Source organism: Ctenopharyngodon idella, chromosome 6 (genome assembly GCF_019924925.1).
Source record: "Ctenopharyngodon idella isolate HZGC_01 chromosome 6, HZGC01, whole genome shotgun sequence".
NCBI lineage: Eukaryota > Metazoa > Chordata > Actinopteri > Cypriniformes > Xenocyprididae > Ctenopharyngodon > Ctenopharyngodon idella.
Genome location: NC_067225.1, coordinates 20,173,405 through 20,197,505, shown reverse-complemented (window position 1 = coordinate 20,197,505; position 24,101 = coordinate 20,173,405). Strand labels below are relative to the sequence as shown.

The following is a 24,101-nucleotide window of genomic DNA, read 5'->3' as shown; positions in this document are numbered from 1 at the left end:
AAATATAATAATGAAAATGTGCATAATTCTATAATTAAACCATTTTAATTAAAACATACTGTTAGTGAAAACGTTAAGAAAAATCTGTGTGTGTGTGTGTGTATATATATATATATATATATATATATATATATATATATATATATAGTATACATATATATGTATGTGTGTGTATGTGTGTATATATATAGCACATTTTCATCAGCTAAAATATTTTCTTCTAAAAATTAATAATTGTTATAATTATTCAATAAAAATGAACAAAAATACTATATTAAACTGTAAAATAAAAAAGTATTTAATTCAATATTAATCATTTTATTTTACAGTACAATTTTAAAAGTACAATATTAATATTTATGAAACAAAGCCAATTTATTAAATAAGTCACAGCTAATTAGATAATCACACTAAGCCATATATCAAAAATCATATATTCTGATTAATCATGCAGCCCTAAACAAAAGTTTGCATCAAATAAACAAACTTAAGAAAAAAAAGTATGAATTTTATTTATTTTTCAAGTAGTAAATGAAGAAAAATATTTATTAACACAGTGGAATCATCTTGGCAGTGACTAAAGACGTGAGGCTAGTACTAAAGCTATGCATTAAAATGCTTCAACTTCATGAGCTGTAAAACAAAAATGATGGAAGCAGACATATCAGAACATAATGCTGTAAAGCTGAAATACCAAGGGGAAAAAAGTACAAGCAATCTTTTTCACCCCTCTTTGTTCGAGTTAATGACGGCCATTAAAAAAATCCATTACAACTATAAATGTTATCAGGTCACAAAGGGGCTAGTGTGTTACAGCCTGAGCGAGGTCTGGAAACACACACACACACACACACACACACACAGAATGAGGAAAGAATGAACAGGTTTTGTTTTTACTGTCTTACACGATATACTGTAAAACAAACAGCAAGTCACAATACCAGGGTGCATGATACAATTTTAATAGACAGTGCTAATATTAAATAACCATATCTTGCTGTCGGCCATGCCTTGCTTGGTTACAGATCTTGAAACTCTTTTGAACTCAGTGAGTTTAACAGCCCATGGCGAACAGACCAAATTGCTGAATTCTGAGATGCTATTCTTGTTCTTCTCAACCGTAGCAATGCAAAGTGTGTGACAAGTGTGTGTTTTGTTAGGTCAGCTTAAGCTTTTGTCCTTCAGACAGCCTCTATAAGTGATAAAGAGAGAGTTACGTGATCCACCTTGAGCGGGCACCAGCTGCCGCCCAAGTCCTACATCGAGAAATGATCCCTCAGCGGCTGCCAAAATAAAGAGACAGATCAACAATGAATACTCTTACCTCCTGTATATCGGTGCGTGTGTTGTTTTTAAACACCTTTGTTGCTTTCTCAAATATATGCGTATGCATACATTTCTCTCCGCATCAGTCCTAATGGGACTGTATGCCAGCAGTAAGAACACTATTTTCACACAGACGCAGCACACCGTGTATTGTAGAATCAACATTTTGTCAGATTCACGGTGAAAGGGGGGTGGGGGGGAGCCTTTCAGAGAATGGATTCAATGTAAATGTGTCTGAGATGGGATGGCGAGGTGTCGGCGGGGCTGTCTCATTTTGACTACGCCAGAAAGACTGACGGCCTCCTCAGACATCTCGGCGCTTTCAGACTGACAGGACATTCAGTGTACATCAAACACGCTGACAGAAAGCTGCAGCTCTGCCAAAGCGAGAACCGTTCCATTTGCAACTGCGCATAGCATTACATGGAAAAAAGCATATTGTGTGTAAAAGTCTTTGTAAATCTCTGGCATATTAAATTAATACTTAAGACTGAGATTAAATGGATTGATAGAATTTTTCAAAAGTTTGGGATTAAGATTTTTTTAATGTTTTTGAATGAAGTCTCACTGGGGCTGCATTTATTTGATCAAACATACAGTAAAACAGTTACAATGTGAAATATTAAAATTAAAAGTAACTTTTCTATTTTTAAATATTTTACATATTTCAGTGTCCATTACTAGTGTCAAAAGATTCCTCAGAAATCATTCTAACATGCTGATTTGGTGCTCAAGTAACATTTCTTATTATGACCAATGTTAAAAATAGTTGTGCTGCTTAATATTTTGGTGGAAAATGTGGTAATTTTTTTTTAGGATTACTTGATGAATAGAAATGTTCAAAAGAACAGCATTTATTTGATATAGGAACACATTTTGAATGGTAGTGTAATTAGTTTCAAATTAAAGCCAGAAAATTAAATAAAAAAAATAAAATAAATGCATTTTTATTAGTGCTGACAAATCGATTAGTCATGATATATATCATATATATATATATATATATATATATATATATATATATATATATATATATATATATATGAGCAATATCACACGAGTAGCCATGCGATATGGCTGTATATCAGCACGGCTGTAATTTGGCTTTAGTTTTATGTACCCAAAATGAATTATATCTCATGTTTAACCACTATAAGACAAAGCGGCAAATCCCCACCGGCTGAGATGAAGCTGTTCTCGGCGGGTACACGAGCACCGAACGGCCGCTGATGGCCTGGAGCTCGCATCTCCAAAAGCGTCTAAACAAATTGTAAAATAGGCACTATGATTAAATATGAGTCACATATTTCAGGTCTAAACAACTACATTCTCGTCTAAAAAAACTCTTAAAACTACAGTTCATGGTACAACAAGTGTAGTATTTGTAAAAAATATGGTGGATTTGCTCGGCTGCCGTGACAGTCGCTTCAAGCGGAGTGATACAAACGGTAAAAAGATATATATATATATATATAATAATTTTTTGTATTTTTTTATATATAACTAATTTTTTGTGTCAAAGAAATATATAATATACGCAGTACGACACTTAAATGCATGAAATAATCCTATTTAGTAGTTTTGTCAAATTACTCAAATTATAAAATTTATAAAAGTAAGTTGCAGTTAGATTAAGCATAATTCAAGTAGAAATAACTTTCTTGTCCCATAATATCACATGAAGAGGATTTGAGAGATGTCACACAAAAATTTCAGCCACAATGCTAGTATGTTGCTATGCGGTTGCTAAAGTGTTCTGAGTGATTGTGAGCACGTTGCTAGGGGGTTTTGGGTAGTTGCTAGAGTGTTCAGGGTGGTTGCTAGGTTGGGTCAAGTCAAAACAGCCCACCCTACTCTATAAAAACACCACTAATTACCGTATAACTGTAGGATTACTCAGAATCTATGTAATGTGACAAGTTTCAGTGAGTACAATGATAACCCAGGTTGGAAGAAAAAAACCAAACATACCTTAAGATTTCCTTGAGAAATTCATAAGAGCTGCCAGTCTGTTTCAACCCTGTAAAAGCAACATGGATAGATTAACACACACTTTATCTATCTTAAGAGACTAGATTGTTTTGCGAATACATGAATGAAACATGTGCACATGTAACTTATCAGGCGAATCATACCATCAGTCCTAGATTTTGTAGACTGCTGCCGCTGTCACAGCCAGATGATCTAAATGCAAATGATCTGAAATGCCTCTGAATGCAGGACGTGTGTAGATATAACCGGCGTTCATATTAGAGATCAAAACACACACTGAGAGTTGCTCAACTTCACCCTCCCCACCCAAAGCCCTCTAATATACAGCAGCCCTTTAATTGTGCTGGTGTTTTCCATCAAAAAGACTAAAATGTTCCCCAAACAGACCCCATTTATCCTTCAGCAGCCCAGGATTGATGTGGCATTAGCGGGGTCTGTGACCCCGTCCCAGCCAAGAACCAAAAACCTATTTGTTTTATTACATTTTAAGGAATTTTTAATACAGTCTATTAAGGCTGTCTTACAAATCTCCCACAGCTCGACCCCATCTGCGGCCTGATCAATTTTTATACTGCTGATCCGTCCCCTTCCTTCTCATTTTGTCATTGCAAAATTCATATTATATAGGATTTTCTTATGGAAAACTTGCCATAAAAATCCGTTACTATATCTGCTGATGTGTACGGAGGCCACCGTATGAAGACGGAGAGGGCTTTGGTGAAGATAAAATTTGTTTCAGCGGTAAGCAGAACTGTTTAAATGTTATTTATTTTCATGCTCCAAAGAAAATATATTGTGAAGTGCAACATTGATTTAGAACATAACAATGTCTCCGTATGGGCGTAGAAGAGGTGGAGGCAGGGGCCGATTTATGAATCCTTTGCTCAGCTCCTTTAATTGAATTTTCCAAATCTCTCGCCACACAGAAATAATCAATACCCTCGGTCCAGGCGACAAACTTGCCTCAGAATTATTGCGCTCTCTCTTTTTCCATTTTGCGCTCATCAGCAACATGTAACGTGAGGCTCGGGACTTGGTAATGCCTGAATAAGCCAGAAAATTTATTAGACGGTCTGATTGTTTAGGAGGGATGGCCACTCTAGAATGCTTGGGAAAAACTTTTGTCAGTTTCACCATAAACATCTTGCTCGTGTGTTGCCCTTTCGCCCAAGGTTATGTTTTGGGAAGCCATTAGATGATTGCCGGGGGTTGGAAAGGGCTTCCGTTAGGGACATGGATTCAGCGGTTTGCCTGTCAAAGTTAAAATATCCTTGTGGATTTTCTCAGCTGTCTTGGCGGTATCACGCTGCCTGGTGCTCAGCTTGCTTTTACACGAGTAGTGTCATATCCTTGCCATCATATGTCATCCGCACCAGCTCCTGTATGGCTCAAGTGACACTGAGTGTTTGAGAACTCTAATAGCAATGATGTGTCTCTATGAAATCCAGGGTATTAGTGATCTGGGCCAGGCTCTAATAGTGTCCCAAGAGAGTTTCAACTACATCTTCAACTACTTGCATACAGTACAATGCATTTATTTACTGTAATTATCACTTAAGTATCATTTATTTAAAGCTTAATAATATTGCTGCAAAAAAAAAAAAAAAAAAAAAAAAAAGTTCTTCTGGCTTAGATATGAACGTAGAAAAATATTCAAACACAATTTAGGGAACTTCAATGAGGTCATTTCAAACTTACACTTCAAAATCCTACTAAAATGCAATGAGAAAAGAAAAACCTCACTGTAACGAAACATTATTTGTACAGGACAATGAGGACATACTCTGTTCAGTTTGATAACTGAAACTGCTTACTGACAGCCTGTATTTAGCTGTGTTTCAGTGAAAATATTTGTTTTCATGGACAATCACAATCTTTTCCTGGAGACAAGTAATTAGATTTTGTCACACCAATCGAATTCACAAGTTTACAATTCTAACATAGATGAAGCCAGAAAAATGAATCTCATAACACAAATGACAGGAAAACCATTGCCAAATTAAAATATTAATATAATATTATTGTATTTGTATTATTATAATTTATATAATATAATATATAATTTAAAATGTAATTCCTGTGAACCCTCATGTCGTTCCACACCCGCAAGACCTTCGATTTTCTTTGGAACACAAATGAAGATATCTTCGATAAAATCCGATGGCCTGCATCGCCAGCAATAACACTCCCTCTTTCAATGCCCATAAAGCTTCTAAAAACATATTTAAAACAGTTCATGTAAGTATAGTGGTTCAACCTTAATATTATAAAGCAACAAGAATACCAAACATAACAAAATAGCGACTTTATTCCACAATATCCAGTGATAGGCGATTTCAAAACACTGCTTCATGAAGCTTCAAAGCTTTACGAATCATTTGTTTTGAATCAGTGGTTCAGAACGGCAAAATCACATGATTTCAGTAAACAAGGCTTTGTTACGTCATAAGTGTTTTGAAACTTCAATAGCTTGCGTGACTTTGGCAGTTTGATACATGCTCCGAACCACTGATTCAAAACAAATGATTCGTAAAGCTTCGAAGCTTAATGAAACAGTGTTTTGAAATCGCCCATCACTAGATATTGTTGAATAAAGTCGCTATTTTGTTATTTTTGGCACACAAAAAGTATTCTCATCACTTTATAATATTAAGGTTGAACCACTGTAGTCACATGAACTCTTTTAAATATGTTTTAGTAGCTTTCTGTGCATTGAAAAAGGGAGTGTTATTGCTGGTGATGCAGGCCTCACTGAGCCATCGGATTTTATCAAAAATATCTTCATTTGTGTTCCGAAGATGAATGAAGGTCTTACGGCTGTGGAACAACATGAGGGTGAGTAATAAATGACATTTTCATTTTTGGGTGAACTAACCCTTTAAGTTTAGGTATTGGGTAGGATTAAGGGATATAGAATATGGTCATGCAGAATAAGGCATTAATATGTGGTTTATAAATACTAATAAACAGCCAAATATCCAAGTAATATGCATGCCAATAAGCAACTAATTAATAATGAGAATTGGATCCTAAACTAAGGTGTTACCAAAAAATCTTACTGATACTGCCCCAAACTTTTGAACATTAATATAATATAATATAATATAATATAATATAATATAATATAATATAATATAATATAATATAATATAATATTATGCACACAATCAAATGTTACACTCCTATGCAGCCTTAAATAACAATTTGTTCATCATCAGTGTATGTTTTAATGTCTTATTTCAACAAATCTCTGTCTAGGGATGTAAATGTGAAAACACTCTTGTACTGTTGTTGTTGTTGTCTACATTGATAAATTTCATGCTCCACCATGTGATCAAGATTGTGACATTCCTTTGGTGTCGAGCTACAAGCAACATATACGCAAGGGTCCTCGAGTGTGACTAATTAAAACAATTTCAGCCGACCTTATCTTAAAAACATGCTGAACTTCATCACAATCCAACCATTGAGTTGCAACAAATCACCATTGTGCGATTGAATCACAAGTGCAGCTTTGCTGGGGGCTGAATGTGTGCTTGAAATAATCTAATTAATTCTGTCCCGTGAAGAGGAGTTCTGGCTTGTTTGTGTTAGGAAAATGAAATATTTTTCTTAGAAAAAGAGAACCTTTTATTTGTGCAGAGATTGAGACAAATGTCTATGAGCACGCCGCATTGACAAACCAAATCTCGTAAATGGCTATTCAAAGGTCCCATGTGACCAAGATCCAGAACTTCAGTGCTTGAAATCAATCATGACTCAAATATAAGTGGAACACAAAATGTTTTCTTTCTCTTGCTCTTTTAGGCAAAGTAATGGAGTCACAATCATCATACAGTAATTTGAATCAATTCAATACGGGACGTAACTTATCCTTGTGTCAGAGTCTAACAAAGACTGTGCTGTGATCGGGAAACATTCAAGATTTGAAACACAACAAATTGTGTACAGGCTGCTATCTGATCTAACAGAATTACTAAGTTTGGATATCCACTTAAGATAAGTGTTATCATTCATGCTTTTAAATGATAAATAAACTTTTGAATTCAATTCTAAACATTCATTTGTTTCCCAAATTCACTCACCTTGGAAATGACCCTTGTTTGTGTCTGCTCTATGCGCACAAGATGCAATTTTAGCAGCTGGAAAGCAACAAAAAAAAATCAGTTTTATATTTCACATGCAGCAAGAATTTGTCACGTAAACTCTTAATAGCAAATAAACTGTTTAAACAACATCTATAAAGTGTCCTTGAGATGCGACGCATTTGCATTATGTGGTTTACGCATATACAGCAGAAAACTCAAAGAAAGGACTCACACAGATTCTCATGTCTCTTGAGTTCAGTTTGTAGATCAGCAGGACTCATCAGCAAGAGACTCCTCAGCTCACTACTGCCCTCTACTGGCTACAGACAAACACATTAGTACAATCTCAAATACAGCTTTCCTGTTAAAGGGTTAGCTCACCCAAAAATTTAATTTCTGTCATTAAGTACTCGCCCTCATTTTGTTCCAAGACCTTCGTTCATCTTCAGAACACAAATTAAGATATTTTTGATGAAATCCAAGATTTCATTTATTTTTATCCCCCATAGAAAGCAACGTAATTACAGTCATTTAAAGTCCAGAAAAGTAGTAAAGACATCGTTAAAAAAGTCCATGTGACTACAGTGGTTCAACCTTAATGTTAATGAAGTGATGAGAATACTTTTTGTGCGCAACAACAAAACAAAAATAACGACTTTATTCAACAATCAGTTGAATAAAGTAATGACGGTAATTATGTTGCTTTCTATAGGGGATAAAAAACCTCTTGGATTTCATCAAAAATATCTTAATTTGTGTTCTGAAGAGGAAAGAAGGTCTTACAGGTTTGGAACGACACGAGGGTGAGTACTTAATGACAGAAATTTCTTTTTTTGGTGAACTAACCATTTTAAAAAAAAGTGCAACCTCAATAAGATGCCTTATATGTAGCTGGCTATACACACATCAAAATAAGCTTAATCTAGTCTAACTCTGTACCACATATTCAGGATTGAAGGACCAAATGTATTAATTTAGATAAAAACGTACATGGGTCGACCACTAATTTAAATATTGGCAGGTATGAAGCTCCTTAACGGTGGTTCAGACCCCAATCTAGTCGTAGTTTAGTAGTCTAATTGGCCGGTCTATAAAAAATCCTTCAGTGTATACACCACTACATGACACACTGTGGTCTTGTACTATATTCGTGTACTATATCCACATACCAATAATGTTTCCAGCTGTTGCCTGTATTTCATGAAATCCTTGAGAGACTTTTTCACCTTAGACCTGAGCAACAAAATTCTGATAGGGGGAAAACAAAAACAAACAAATAAAAAAAAAGAAAACAATTTAGTAACATTTTACAATAAGATTCAATGCGTTAACATTAGTTAATTACAATAGTTAACTAACAATGAAAAACACTCATTTAAAAGCATTTATTATATTATATTATATCTTAGTTGATGCTAATTTCAACATTTACTAATAGATTATTAAAATCAAAAGTTGTATATTATTTAATAGACCAAAGCTAACGAGTTAACTAACGTTAACAAAGATTAATAAACACTATAACAAATGTATTTTTTATTGTTAGTTAATGTCAGTTAATGCATTAACTAACATTAACTAATGGGACCTTATTGTAAAGTGTTACCATTAATTTTTAATCCGTTATTTATTAATCTGATTTTTTTTATTATTATTATTCTTGAATTGCTATTCAAGCATGTGCCATGGCAAAATTTTATACTAAATACATTACATTTTATTATTAGATTCTTGTAGAATATGCTTGATAAGGACATAGGATATCATATTCATATTCCTTACCAAGTCGTTGAGGATAGGACAAGCTGACTAAGAATAAGATATTCATATATTTTTAATACACATTTAAAAATATTAGGAGACATATTAAAGAGTTGGCAAAATCTTATACAAGGTCCTTCGTCCAATCACTCTCAAGATCTCTTCTACATTTTGCACGAGAAGTTCTCTTGGGTTTGACTCACCAAATGAATACTTTCTTAAATGAATCATAAGCCCGCTCTCTTTATTGATGTTTTTATATATATTTAACTAGCTTCCTCTTAAATGACTGCACTATAAAATTCAAAACTAATGCTTGTCTTGATGGATCACACGGAGCTCTGTGTTAGTATGCGTTGGAGAGGAAATAGGTCTTTTCTTAAACTCTCCTTATCCAACTATTTTTAGTGCTATGTAAATCAACGAGGCTTTTGGCTGGTGATGAAACTCCCTCCATGTCCTGTCATTAAATTCTGATCAGTCATAATGGCTATCAGCCAACTGGGACAAAGGAAATATCCAGTAATGAGGAGAAATTTCTGTCTGTTCCACTGCTCCAGTTATACCAATGTTAGAAGCTTCATAAAAATAGACTTTGAAGGCAATCTGGTTTTTGTCGAACACAACCAAATAAAAAGTTGAACACAGTAACTTGACAACAGCATTAAAACATTAACATTTTAAAGCATGGGCCATTATTTAAACATTATAAGTGTGTTTTTATTTTTACATTTTCCTTTTTTATTGTACTTTCTATTTAAATCTTAAATATTCTTACTAAAATGATAGAAATCATCAACATGTTTAAAAAGACATTTCTTCATCCTTACCTCTCAGCGTCTGTCATGGGCTCTTTTGTTTGAGGGGGATTCGTTTTCTTCCCACCTGCTCTGGAATTACCTGCTGATGAAGCACTAAATGTCAGCAATTTATCAAATAATGGCTACGCAGACAGCTAATCTAAATGCAATATCACTGGATTACAAGAGACCCCTAATGTACAGGATTTTGGAAACAACATGAAAGCGAAAAGAACACACATACATCTTACTCTGTTCGCAATAAAAATAAAAAACTAAAACTCCTGGGGAGCAAAATGTGATTTTTATAGGACTAGGAGGACACAGTAGATGGACTGTGGGTTCTAGTACCTGCAGGTTTTGTCAATTGGGTTCCAGTCAAAGGCGAATAGTTCCTGTTTGGTGCATGCCTCTTAGCAGGGCTCTAAAATAAAAAGCATTTACATACTTCAAAAACATCTGGGCATAGATTTTTTTTTTTATTTATTGCACTTTTAAGAAATAAAATCTTATTCCTTTTCTTTCATAACTTATGATTAAGTCAAAATGGGTTTAAATAATACACATTAAAAGAATATGAAAAAGCCATTTCTGATCTGAAGTCAGTGGTAGAGAAGCCTGCCGAAGTGTGCATGATAAAAGAACTCACGTTTTCTTTGTCTTCTAACTGAAGGGCTCTCTTCACACTGTATGGAAAATTAGACAGCAGAACTTGATTTTTTGTTCTTGCAGTTTTTAACAGGGGTTTTTACTAAGTATCATGAATGAATCGTGATTCCCCTAGTACTGTTAAAACTCAAATCTATTAAAACTTACATTTAGTCTGTGACATTTTTATCCTAATTATATATATATATATATATATATATATATATATATATATATATATATATAGATATATATAGACACTCACACAAATTAAATATTTCTCATTGTTTATCTCACGTGGAGACCACAGAGGTACCAAAAAGTACCTCAAAACTACTACCATAGTTTTATGGACTGGTAAATGTTAGTTATATAGTAGTCTTAAAAGTATTACCACAGATCATGAATATGGTAATTATTTAATATTATTTTGGCAAGCCTCCATGACAGCAAAATACCATGGTATTACCATCTTATGTTATCACTGTACTTTTTCGTTAAGGTAGCATGAACACAATGCCACTGCAGTTAACATTACATAAACAGTGGTAATAATTCTGAAAAAAAAAAAAAAAAAAAAACGTGAGCCAAATGAATGGATAAACTTACGGCATTTTAAATATTTACTTCTTGAAGTCGATATCTCTTTCATGAAGTTATAAAGCTGAATGGCGCTTATATTTGTAGTTTGGCGCGGTGCGGCAGTAATTTAGTTCCCCGGAAACACTCATCTGTGCTCGTTAAAGTATTTGAGAGTGTTTAACTCTATTTTCCAGAGAATTCACACAGAATGAGTTATAATATTGTAGAGTAACGATTGGTTTCTCCGCCACATTTATATCACAAATACTAGCACAAAATATCTAATTAATAAATATTGTATGAGAAGCATTGAAAGCAGTTGTTTCCCGTTATCTCTTTAAAACTGCGTACCGTTAAGAGAGGGTTTGTTTACACATGGCAGCCATGGCAATCAGACTCGATAGTGAACAACATCACCAACCATAAAATAGCCTACAGACTCACCCCTCTAGCTCACTGCTGTTATTACAGTATGCGTTGATATTTCGGTTGCATATTGACAATAATTTCATAATGCAGCGCTCAGAGGAAGAGAGGTTTTATATGACGTGCAGGGCTGCTTATCTCTCTGTGTTCAGATCCAGCCTGGTTAATATGACTTCAAAAGATCAGCTGTGCACCGGTGAGCATAATGCATCTCAACACCTTTATACCTGCACGATGATCTTTAATACAAAGGCTAAATATTATTGATAAGACCAATAAATAGGTCACATTTTTTTAATTCCTAATTCATTACTTAATTTATAATTCAAGAACAAACATTGTATAATGTTGTAGATAATGTACATTCAAATAATATCATACAATATGTAATATAAAAATAAATACACTAGTCAACATTAAAATATTTCTGAAAATATAAACATTTTCTAATGACAAAATATTATCACTAGGTTAAAAGTCAGTGTACAGTATGCTGATTGTCCATCTCTGCTGTTTTATATCAGTTCTTCAGCAAGCAGGTAGAAATCCATCACAGAAAGCTTTAGACAAATATTGGCCCCCAGGAACCAAGAAGCTGAATTTTGATGACTTTTGTGAGATCCTTAAGAAGGAAAAACCAGCAGAACCAGACGAGCTTATGAGAATTTTCAAGAAATTTGATGTAAATTGTGATGGATATATATCACATGAAGAGCTCAGCAGAATCCTTACTTCAGTAAGTGTTAAATTAATTCTCTCTTCACAAACATAAGCTGTGTCCCAATTCAGAGGCTGCATCCTTCAAAGGACGAATTGGGACACAGCTTTATTGTGTGTCTGCTGTTGTAATCATTTCAGGTTTGTATTTTGATTTGTTTGTTTTAGTCTGGTGAAAAAATGTCACCTAAGGAAGTGGATGAAATCTTTTCCTTAGCAGATGTCAACAAAGATGGAAAGTTAGACTACGCAGAGGTATGATCTCCAAGCATTGCACAACAGTACACTTTTTATAAATAGACAAATTATAGTACAGTTGAGTTGAATTAGCCAGGCTGGTCCCACTTTATATTAAATGTCTTTAGCTACTATGTACTAACATTTGAAATAATCATTTGATACAATGCACTTGTTGTGCGCACATACACGTTTTTACCTTGTACTTATATATATAAACATTCTGCATGTAATTACAGCTGTAATGGAAGGGTTAGTTCACCCAAAAATGAAATTTCTGTCATTAAGTACTCACCCTCATGTCGTTCCAAACCCGTTCCAAAGATCGTCTTTCATCTTCGGAACGCAAATTAAGATATATTTGATGAAATGTGAGAGGTCTTTTGTTCTCCCATAGAAAGCAACGAAATTACCACATTCAAGGTCCAGAAAAGTAGTAAAGACATTGTTAAAATAGTCAACATGACTACAGTGGTTCAAACTTAATATTATGAAGCGTCGAGAATTTTTTGTTGACGCAGTGAAGGCAGTTCAGCGCTTCCGTGTTTACGTCCGAACGCCAGCTCAGTATTGGCCGACGATGTTTACGTGAGCACCACGACGCATGCGTGTGATGCTGTAGCAGGAGCCGGCCAATACTGAGCCGGCGTTCACTATTTTAACGATGTCTTTACTGCTTATCGGAACCTTGAATGATGGTAATTACGTTGCTTTTTATGGGGGATAAAAAAAAAAACCTTGGATTTCATCAAAAATATCTTTATTTGTGTTCCGAAGACGAACGAAGGCCTTACGGGTGTAGAACGACATGAGGGTGAGTAATTAATGACAGAAATTTCATTTTTGGGTGAACTAACCCTTTAATCTATCCATGTTGCTTTTACAGGGTTGAAACAGACTGGCAGCTCATATGAATTTCTCAAGGAAATCTTATCCCTATCCTTTAATATCTGTAACCCTACTACTGCCTCTTAACCCACCTTTAAACCTACCCATATAACTAAACCTGTCCCTGAACTTACCCATATTTAACCTCAACAGTAGCAAGTGTTTTGCAATACAACATAAACATAATAAGCACATTGTACCTAACAGTTATTTTATATGTAATTACATAGTAGTTAAAGGCACCTAATATAAAGTGTGACCACCAGGATGCTGTCCAGTTTTGCAGGCTTCTTGGATCTACAGTAGAACAGTGTCAGACCGCGGCACTGGAGAAGCTTGAGACTGATGCCAAACTGAAGAGGCAGAACTTTGGCAACCAGTTGGAAAACTCTCCACAGAGCCTAGAGTCCCAACCTGAGCTTCCAGCTGCACAGACACAGTCCAAAACAGAGGTGGAAACAACACAGAGGAAAGGTGTGATACATGATCTACACAAAAGCACAAAATATAAAAACACACTAGGTATATCGAGAATGAGCGTGTTCAGGTTGGGATGGTTCGGCTCTTATTTACTGGTCAGATTGCACATGTGAATGCACACAAAAGCAAACAATAATTCTGTTTTCATTTTTCACAGTTAAGTCTATTATATAGTAACTAATGGTTAAGCTATTGATTTCCCCTCATGTGTGATGAGAAATGGACTCATTTGGATTTGTCCCATACATCATAATGTGAACTCAATAGAGGGTTTGTGTGGAGGAGGACCTTTTAAAGCCTTTTGATTAAGGCAATCATTTGTCATTATTACGAGTAAGTGCAGGACTAGTGAAGATTTAGCAGAGGATTTGCTTTTGCTTTGTGGTGTTCAACTTTAAAGTCACCATGAAATCAAAATTGACCATTCTTGTTTTTATGATAGAATATTGCAGTATTATAAATTATTTATCTGTGATTAATTTAATTTAATTTATGTGCCCTTATAATCTTTAATCAAAATAACTTCCCCTCCCTCTCTCAGTGACATCTCTTCTCTGATGATGTGTTTTTCGGCATGAGGGTGGGACAACATGTCTCTCACATGAGATCACAGCAATAGCAAACCATCCAATCAATTCCTGATGGGCAAAATCAAGTCCCTCCCTACATTTTTTTTTTCTTGTTTGAGGAGCCGTTTCAATTGAATATTCAGGGGTTGATCAATGAAAGTGAAACACTGGCAAATATAGTGTTGGAGGATTCACAGCTATATTTGCATGGCCTGGTGGCCAATCTTCTCTCATTTTACATTCCATCAGTAAGAGCAGAGTGTGTAGGTTGAATTAGCACAGCTGTACATAAAATATCGCGATCCACATAACATAATGGGAAACATATCAGAGTTCAAAACAGGACAAATTGTTAGTGTGCGTCTCGCTGGCTCATCTGTGACCAGGACAGCAAGTCTTTGTGATGTATCGAGAGCTATGGTATCCAGGGTAATGTCGGCATACCACCACGGAGGATGAACCACATCCAACAGGAGTAACTGGCTGACGCAAAAGGAAGCTGTATGAAAAGGATTTACGGGTACTAACCCGGATTATGTCCAAAAAACATAAAACCACAGCTGCCCAACTCACTGCAGTATTAAATGCACACCTCGACTCTCCATTTTCCACCAAAACTGTTAGTCAAGAGCTCCACAGAGTCAGTATTCATGGTCGGGCTGCTATAGCCAAACCTTTGGTCACTCGTGCCATTGCCAAATGTCGGTTTCATTGGTGCCAACAGTGGAAATCTTGGGCTATGGACAATGAGAAACATGTACTGTTCTCTGATGAGTCCACCTTCACTGTCTTTCCCACATCCATGGAAGTTACGGTGTGGAGAAGCTCCAAAGAGGCTTAACTCCCAGACTGTTGTGTGCCCAGAGTGAAGCACGGGGTGGATCAGTGATGTTTTGGGCTGCAATATCATGGCATTCTCTACTGTGCTGGATGGACATATCACTGCCAAGCACTACCAAACCATTCTGGAGGACCATGTGCACTTAATGGTTCAAACATGGTACCCTGAAGGGGTGCCGAGTATCAACATCACCAATACACAAGTGAAGTTGAACATCTCCCATGGCCTGCACAGTCACCAGATCTAAATATTTTTGAGCCACTTTGGGGTATTTTGGAGGAGCAAGTCAGAAAACGTTTTCCTCCACCAGAATCTTATAGCGACCTGGCCACTGTTCAGGAGAAGGAATGGCTCAAATCCCTCTAGCCACTGTGAAGGATGAATTGATGTTGTATTGGCCGCAAAAGGAGGCCCTACACCATTAATAAATAAATTATTGTGGTCTAAAACCAGGTGTTTCAGTTTCATTGTCCAACCCCTGTACATCACATTAAGGAAGAAAAGACTATCACGACTTCCGTTTCATGCCTGACTTTAATGTGATTCAAATCATTGTTTTAAAATGTGCAATTTTTAGATTTAGCTTATAGTTATGTTTGCATATGACAGACAGTCGCTCCTCATCCAGACCATCATCAGCTCGCAGTCGTCGGTCATCTTTATCCACGGCCATCACCATGGGCACTGGCAGCACTAAGAGTGGCAGACTGGCAGAGCCCAAATCTCTACAGGTACCAGCTGCATTGTGGGAATGTCACTTTATTTTGGACTTCTTCCTTAAAATCTCTCACAGTACTCGGAAGAAAAGAGGTAAAGTTTGGGATAAGGTTACACAATCAAAATATCATTAAAAATGTTTCATTATTAAACAACAGCTGTAAATATGACAAGTGGGAGTGGCTGAGATAAACTAATCAGTTTCAGTCAAGTAGTATCCCATTGGCTTAGCTTTCCATTAACACACTGAAAAAAAAATAGTGTTGGAGTTACTTTAAACAATTTTCACTCAGAAATTTAGTGAATTTCACAAACAATTATAAAGAAACAGAAAATAACACATTGAAATGAAAGTGTTATTTTGAAGTAGAAAGACTGAAATAGTATTTTTTTTATTTTTTTTTGTAAAATGTACTCAAAATATTTATTTACAATTTTGAAAAGTCATTTTTACAGTGTATATTAAACTGCTGAATAAAAAATATAAAAATAAAAGAAACTTTTTTATTAATAAAATTAATGAAAAACTTTAATAGTTATTAAAAAGACAACTTAATTTTAATAAAACAAGTATATTATTTTAAAATCAAATATACATTTTAGAATAAAATACAAAATAAAATAATTTAAAAATAAAATAATACAAATATTAATTTAAAAAAAAGCTGACTAATAATGGAATGAGCAATTTAGGAAAAAATTGTTATATACACATTATCATCAGCTTTAATTTTGCTTACAACCTAAACTTTCAGTAAACTCGAGTGCCTTACAGGCAGCTATACATTTGCTGTGTTTTTGTTGTATCGAAGCCTTTTGGTAGCAAATTTTCACCTGGTCGATATGAATGCAGCTCTGCTATTGATCTCCTTCCCTTTGTTTGCACTCTTTTTGACTTTAACCTCAGCTGGTTTGCTTTACCACGAAAAAATAATGACCAAACTCGTCAAAGCAAAGAGATTGGAAAAAACTAGATGCTCTTGGGTGAAGAAAGTTCTATCGCCTCAGCTCCAGCCTGTTGTATTACCTGAGCCAGGAGCTTGATAATTGGGTGTAGGGATTGAAAAGGGTCAGGTTGTGTGTTTTTATGGTGGCTCGCGGTCTGTGTGCGAGACTTTAAATTACGGAGGTTTCTGGGAGGTGACAGGGCAGTGTATTAGTCCAGCCGAGTGACCCATCTCCTTGGGACACTACATCAGGGCCTTTTAAAGTAGACACTTGCCTCGGGCGCTTTTCTTCATTTTGATTCGGGGTGGACAAACCACCCAAGTGTTATGATTTGATCCTTAACACGTTTCACAACCCAGCATAAATTCTGTGAGGAAATTGCTTTTGTTGAAGAAGTGTCATTTCAGAACCATGTTTTTAGCACTCGGAAAAGAAGCATAAACCAATTCTAAACATTAAAAGGCCTCTGTGGCACCTGAGGACAAGGTTTATTTCCTAAAACTACTCTCTAATGGGTCAGAAAAGAGGCGGTTTGACTCAGATTTTTGATTACTTGATGATTTAGAGTATATTTGCTGTAACATTTTAGCTGGACCTAAACAACAGCAGTTAAAAGAGCAAAAAGACTTGCTTTAGACAAGGATTTATGGGTTTCCTCAGGCCCTTTTTCTTTTAATTACATTATTAGTGCGTATAATATGAATTTTGATGGTCTGCATTGAAATTTATCTTTCTGCACTATAGTAAAAAAATCTTGGACTTTGTTTTGTTCCACCCAGGTCTTTGATTTGATGCCTTTGTTTTAGCAAAGATGTTACAATAGCGTCACCCTGTGGTTGTATCTTCAACTTCATCCTAGAACATTTCTTGCTGGAATTGTGATTCTACAGTTGTTTAATGTTTGCTGTTTTTCTAATGATTATTTTAATGCAGCATGAATTTTTACTGTGGTAACGCTTGTTCCACCAGGATTGGCATCATATTCTTATGAGAGGCTGTTTTTATCTGGAGGAAGATGGAACGATTGTTTCTCTCCAGTATCGCTTGCATGTCCCCGAGGCTACCGGTGTCTACCTGACCATACGGCCCCTCAATCTTAGCCCAATTCCTGGTAAATATATTGTACATAGTGTTAAAGACCAAAGTTACTGAAGTTACAGATTTTGAGTTATTAAAAATACCTATAGTAAATAAGCAGATTTATGTTTTTTGACTGTCTGTGTGTGCCACAGAGAAGCCTTCCCCGTGGATGTGTGTGGACACAGCTCTCTATTTGGTGACAGGGAACAAGACCAAAGAAGATTCAACTTTGGTTTGCTTTACTGAGTTAAGGGATAAGGAGGTCAGTAAATGCATCACTTTCCTATCTAAATATGATAGTATTGTATTATCAAACTATAATATCTGCTTGTATTTAAAGTATTTTGACATATTATCAGCTGTAATATAATAAGGTAATTCTATGACATGAGTGCCTTTTCCAGTTTTATATTGTGAATTTTAATAATTTAATATTTTAAACATTCTATCAGATGAATAATGTGTGTAAGTGTTAATAAATTGTCCCATCTCAAGCTAAATATTAATGGATGTCCAGGTATAATTATGCCTTCAGAAAAGTAAGAGTTGAATGTAATGCTGTTATTTTTTTGCAAATATATACTTTTTTCAATGATCAGTTATTTAAAATCATGGTCACAGTATTGATATTTAATATTGTTCCTTTGACAAACATAACAAAACAAAAAATAAAATGATAAAAAACTTAAACATGCCCAGCGTTCACTTTCTAAATGCATGGTGGTGATGTTATTATGAGTTATGGCAACATTTGAAAAGGGAAAAAAAATATTACATTATCAGGGTTGACACATTACTAAAAATACATTATATCAGCTAACATTGGAAAATAAATGTAAAGAGGACAAACACAAAAGGCTAGATTTTACTTTCATATTATGTGAATATTTGTAAAACAGTCATATTTTAATATTGTTAATACCTCATAAATAAAGAAAAAAAAAGTCACTTTTTGTTGATGTGTTTACAAAAATTCTATAAATTAACTATATTATATATATGGACACAAATGTCATTTCATAGAATAACTCAAAAGTTATATATGTAGGACAATTTTTATCTAATTTACTAAGAAATATATTAAAATAAAATAAGTATTATAAGTATATTATAAGTAAAATAAAGTGTATATATATATATATATATATATAATATTAAATTAATTGAATTATATATATATATATATATATAATATTAAATTAATTGAATCAAAATACTACATTGAGAACTGCTTCAATATAAAGGTTGACATGAAATGCTGCCTCATTGGAATTGGAGTTATTACTTTGTACAACAGTAAGTAAGATGTTGTGTGTGATTGATGAACAGAGGTTTGTGTGGAGGGGAGAGCTCAATGCGGGCTCATATCTGCTCATGCCCTTCACCACTGGCTGTAGATTGATGAGAAGTACAAAGAAGACCACCACTAAAACTGCTCAGCTAGTCAACCGCACCCAGTCTGGAGAGCTGGAGCTAACCAAAGAGTTCAAGTTAGTCAATTCTAATCTTAAAAATTAACATATTTACAGTAAGTTTTGGATAGGCAACCCAATAAAAGTCTATTAAGTTTGTGTTTAATGCTAAATGTACTGAATTTAGGTTATTGTATGTATCTATGAGAATAGTGTACAGTATGTGTGCAAAGATGCTGTACTGTTTTGTTCCACAGGGCGGCATTGTCTGACATCTTTGAAGTGATCGATTTAGATGGCAGCGGCCTGCTGAGCCTAGAGGAGTACAACTTCTTTGAACAGAGAACAAGTGGAGAGAAATGTGATGAGGATGCCTGGGCCATCTGCAAAGGTTCTTATACAAACACTGTATATGAAGCAGACACATAATCAATCAGCACTTTAAAATGTCACCATGAAATCAAAATTGACCATTCCTTTTTTTGTTTTTGGAATATTGCAGTATTTATTATAAATTATTTATTCACATCATTTTTATTATTTTATAAATCATGTGCCTGCGTAATCTTTAATCTTCCCCTTTCTCTTGCAATGTCTTCTCTTCTCTGATGACATGTTTTTTGGTGAAAGGGCAGGACAACCTGTCAATCATATGAGATCACAGCAATAGCAAACCACAATGATCCAATCAATTCCCCATGGACAAAATCAAGTCCCGCCCTACATTTTCCTGTTTCACTTGAATATGTCACAATAGGGAAGAAAAGACTGTCACAACTTCCGAATCATGCCGCTTTTAATGTAATTTACATCATCCACTCTCAAAATCGGATGATGCAATTGCATCTTTATTGGGAAGTAAATTTTTTTGGCTTTCAGGTCTTGAACAAGTAATGTCCAATCCAATAATATGGATTATTTGCTCTCCTATAGAGAACTTTGACACACAGAAAAATGAGTTAACTAGACAAGGATTCCTAGAGCTCAACCTGATGGAAGCGAATGATCGGGAGGGGGACCCCAGGGATTTGTGGCTTACCTTGGAGGCCATGGGCTACAACCGCAGCTTGGAGATGGTGGAGGTACAAAGGTCTTTGAGCTTTACTCATAAGCAGTGCTGGGGAAAGTTACTTTTAAAAGTAATGTTACAATATTGCATTACTCCCTAAAAAAGTAACTAATTGTGTTACTTAGTTACTTTTTATGGAAAGTAATGTGTAGTAAGTACGTTACTTTTGCCTTACTTGCTTGAATAAGTATGCATTTCACTGTTTTTATTCATTTTGAGGGATACTGAATCTGTTTTTGTGCATTGAGATGAGTAAATGCATGCTCACATTTAGTCTAGAACTACAATAACCATCATGTTTACACACAACGCCACTGCACATCTTGATTTCTCTCCACATGGGGACAGGAGAGCTGTCATTCAATAAATGGGAAAACAAAGTGACTTGTATTACTTATTTGAAAAAGTTACAGATATTTTGTTGTAAATTTAAAAGTAATCCATTACTTTACTAGTTACTTGAAAAAAGTAATCTGATTACATAACTCAAGTTACTTGTAATGCATTACCCCCAACACTGCTCATGAGAACGTCTTGTAATTTCAAGTAAAAACTGCAAGGGTATAGAGAACATGTCCTTTATTTCTAAACTGAATCATATTTTGTGTAATTTACTCATAGCCACTTTACATTTTTACGTTTTTCTTTATCCCATCAGGCCTGTCCATTTGTTATTGAAGTCTACTGTGAGGATGTCAAGGCAACTCTTCAGGCAGTTCATTTGGATTCTGGGATCAAGATGTTGAATTCTGCTGTACAGAGGTCTGTCACATCAAAAGCAGAGGCTAGATCTCTGAAGGGTCATGAGAATGTCTTGGTTTATACATACAAAGGAGAGAGCAGAATTTCATCAGTCATTGCCAACAAGGTAGGTTGATTATTGTTTTATGTCACTTAGGTGGTGTTTTTTAGCCAAAGAAATCTTTGGGTTATTGAAAATCAATACATGGCATCCATCTCTCATTTAAAAAAGTCCTTTAAAAATGTCTTTCTAGGCCTCACATTTGTACGTCTTGTACTCAACATTCACTGAGAATAGCACAAAGTAACTTTTGTTTGGAATGCTTATAGAAAGGAACACTGGCCATGAGTATAATTTCAATGTCCTGATCTGCCATTATATAGACAAAGTCAGCTGAAAGACACTTTTAAAGACACACCTTCACCAGAGAGAAGGGAATTAGATCTGCAAAGAAAACTTGAGATTTTGCCATAGATAGTGGAACTAATTATCTGAAATATACACTATCATTAAAAAGTTTGGGGTCAATTTTTTAATGTTTTTAAAAGAAGTCTCTTATGCTCACAAAGACTGCATTTATTTAATAATAAAACAGTAAAAACAAATATATTGTGTGAAATAATATTACAGTTGAAATCAACTGTTTTCTATTTTAATGTATTTTAAAAAATAATTTATTCCTGTGATGCAAAGCTGAATTTTCAGCAGCCATTACTCCAGTCTTCAGTGTCACATAATCAATTTAATGCAACCCTGCTGAAAAAAAGTTCTAATTTCTTTCAAACACTAAATATTTACTGTCACCCTTTATTTACTCACCCTCAAGCCATCCTAGGTTTATATGACAATCTTCTTTCAGACGAACACAATCCGAGATATATTTAAAAATATCCTTAGTCCTCCAAGGTTTATAATTGTTGTGATGGTAACTCACATTCTGAAGACAGAAAAAATGCATAAATCCATTAAAAAAGAGTAATCCATACGGCTCCAGGGGGTTAATAAAGGCCTTAATAAAAGCGAAGGGGTGTGTTTTTGTAAGAAAAATACCCATATATAAAACTTTATAAATTCGAATAACGAGCTTCCGGTGGACGACCGTACGCATATTGCGCAAGTTGACTTGCGCCAAATGAGTAATCCTCTGACGCGATGTATGACGCAGGATGTAGGAGTATCGTAAGCTTCTCACGGTTCAAACAAAAATGGCTGGGCAACAAACTCAAGCTCCTCTTCTCTTATATCGAAATCCTCCGACATGTATCTTCAAAATTTCTCGTTTTAGACTTCTAATTTGTGACCAGTGTTTTGTTTTGCTCTCTCCTTTTCGCCTTTACGTTCGTCATTGCGTCATTGCGTTCGGGTCAAAGGTTGCTCTTCCGCCCAAATTGACGTGCGCAATATGCGTACGGTCGTCCACCGGAAGCTCATTATTCAAATTTATAAAGTTTTTTATATGGGTATTTTTCTTACGAAAACACATCCCTTCGCTTCAAAAGGTCTTTATTAACCCCCTGGAGTCGTATGGATTACTTTTTTTAATGGATGGATGCATTTTTTCTGTCTTCAGAATGTGGGTTACCATTCACAACCATTATAAATCTTGGAGGACTAAGGATATTTTTAAATATATCTCGGATTGTGTTCATCTGAAAGAAGATTGTCATATAAACCTAGGATGGCTTGAGGGTGAGTAAATCATGGGATAATTTTCATTTTTGGGTGAACCATCCCTTTAATTAATGATTACCAATTTTGCCTGTTGTATTCTTGGTTCCCATCACTCTCGCTGCCATAGTCCAATCAGAAGGTGACGGTGCACATCAACAATGAACAAAGCAAGAACTGTGTGAGCAGTAGGGGCATGAGTATGTTTGCTGTGGAGGTTCCTGCTAGGACTAAAATGGTGAGATACAGCATTTCCACTCACAAATATAGGCCAGTTTCTTTTGTAGGTGTAGGATGGGGTGCATTTTATGCTCTATTTCCCATTCTCAATTAGAACTAATAAAAGAACCCCAACTTGATTGAGGCTAGTTACAGTTGACAGACACTCAGATGTACAGTTCTGCAGAAAATTTGTAACACTTGTGCTCTGTTTTGGTCTCTGTTCAGGTGTGTCAGCACGTCATGGCTTCAAATGATCAACTGGAGTGGACTTACAACTGCGTTGAGAGCATCATACCAAGTTTGTAAATGCTGCAGTAACATTAGGAATTTATTATGAGATAACAAATTATGTAGTGCTTGTAAAATAAATAACATAATTATGTTTGCTTGTTACAATGACCATTATAAGCATGTTTTATTATAGTTTCAAAAGTTATGTTTGTTTGTTTACCGTTTCTTAAGTATTATTAGTGTATAGTCAGTGAGTTACATTCATGATGTTCATGTTTTTTGTAAATAAAGCTAATCTATTTTCAGTAAATGTTTTTTAATTTGTTTCTTTATTTAGCATTTATTTATTGAAATTATAACAAATAATGTTCACACAATGATTTATTCTGTTCTTTTGTGTAGACGGTTTGTTTGGATGGATTGATTTTTTTGAAATTTCTTTAAAGGATTACTGTAGATCACTTCAGAATTAAAATTTCCTGATAATTTACTCACCCCCATGTCATCGAAGATGTTTATATCTTTCTTTCTTCAGTCAAAAAGAAATTATGTTTTTTAAAGAAAACATTCCAGGATTTTTCTCCATATAGTGGACTTCAACTTCTATGGGTTGGAAGTCCAAAGGTCAAAATTGCAGTTTCACTGCACCTTCAAAGG

At 35.0% G+C, this 24,101-nt stretch overlaps 2 protein-coding genes across 6 annotated transcripts; one reads left to right on the top strand and one right to left on the bottom strand.

Annotated features, from left to right (window-relative positions):
* Positions 1–487: 487 nt before the first annotated feature.
* Positions 488–11,791, bottom strand: itgb3bp (integrin subunit beta 3 binding protein). 4 transcript variants are annotated; one of them, XM_051896319.1, is made up of 9 exons: positions 11,642–11,791; positions 10,617–10,653; positions 10,319–10,391; positions 9,998–10,070; positions 8,576–8,654; positions 7,639–7,726; positions 7,404–7,460; positions 3,298–3,346; positions 488–1,283 (listed from the first exon to the last, which is right to left on the bottom strand). In XM_051896319.1, the coding sequence occupies exons 1-9, from the start codon at positions 11,707–11,709 to the stop codon at positions 1,277–1,279; spliced, it is 531 nt and encodes a 176-aa protein (XP_051752279.1). In that variant the 5' UTR covers positions 11,710–11,791; the 3' UTR covers positions 488–1,276. The 4 variants fall into 4 exon arrangements, with proteins under 4 accessions (XP_051752279.1, XP_051752280.1, XP_051752282.1 ...); XM_051896320.1 differs by having other exon boundaries at positions 9,998–10,067; XM_051896322.1 differs by lacking the exon at positions 11,642–11,791 and adding an exon at positions 11,225–11,348 and having other exon boundaries at positions 9,998–10,067.
* Positions 11,596–23,754, top strand: efcab7 (EF-hand calcium binding domain 7). Of its 2 annotated transcripts, none has more exons than XM_051896309.1 (13): positions 11,596–11,819; positions 12,148–12,359; positions 12,509–12,595; positions 13,744–13,939; positions 15,965–16,086; positions 17,990–18,131; positions 18,253–18,362; positions 19,430–19,590; positions 19,770–19,903; positions 20,446–20,594; positions 21,240–21,449; positions 23,122–23,229; positions 23,439–23,754. In XM_051896309.1, exons 1-13 carry the CDS (start codon positions 11,711–11,713, stop codon positions 23,517–23,519), a joined length of 1,821 nt encoding a protein of 606 aa, XP_051752269.1. In that variant the 5' UTR covers positions 11,596–11,710; the 3' UTR covers positions 23,520–23,754. The 2 variants fall into 2 exon arrangements, with proteins under 2 accessions (XP_051752269.1, XP_051752268.1); XM_051896308.1 differs by having other exon boundaries at positions 13,732–13,939.
* Positions 23,755–24,101: the final 347 nt, after the last annotated feature.

Bases quoted from the DNA above. Each gene is read 5' to 3' on its own strand.
- itgb3bp (XM_051896319.1), bottom strand. From the start codon at position 11,709: ATGAAATTATTGTCAATATGCAACCGAAATATCAACGCATACTGTAAT. The intron at 7,727-8,575 runs GTATGTGGATAT...GTTTGTCTGTAG, and splicing joins AACAGCTGGAAACATTATTG to CCAGTAGAGGGCAGTAGTGA. The intron at 7,461-7,638 runs GTGAGTCCTTTC...GTTGCTTTCCAG, and splicing joins CAAGAGACATGAGAATCTGT to CTGCTAAAATTGCATCTTGT.
- efcab7 (XM_051896308.1), top strand. From the start codon at position 11,711: ATGCAGCGCTCAGAGGAAGAGAGGTTTTATATGACGTGCAGGGCTGCT. The intron at 16,087-17,989 runs GTACCAGCTGCA...TTGTTCCACCAG, and splicing joins CAGAGCCCAAATCTCTACAG to GATTGGCATCATATTCTTAT. The intron at 20,595-21,239 runs GTACAAAGGTCT...TTATCCCATCAG, and splicing joins GCAGCTTGGAGATGGTGGAG to GCCTGTCCATTTGTTATTGA.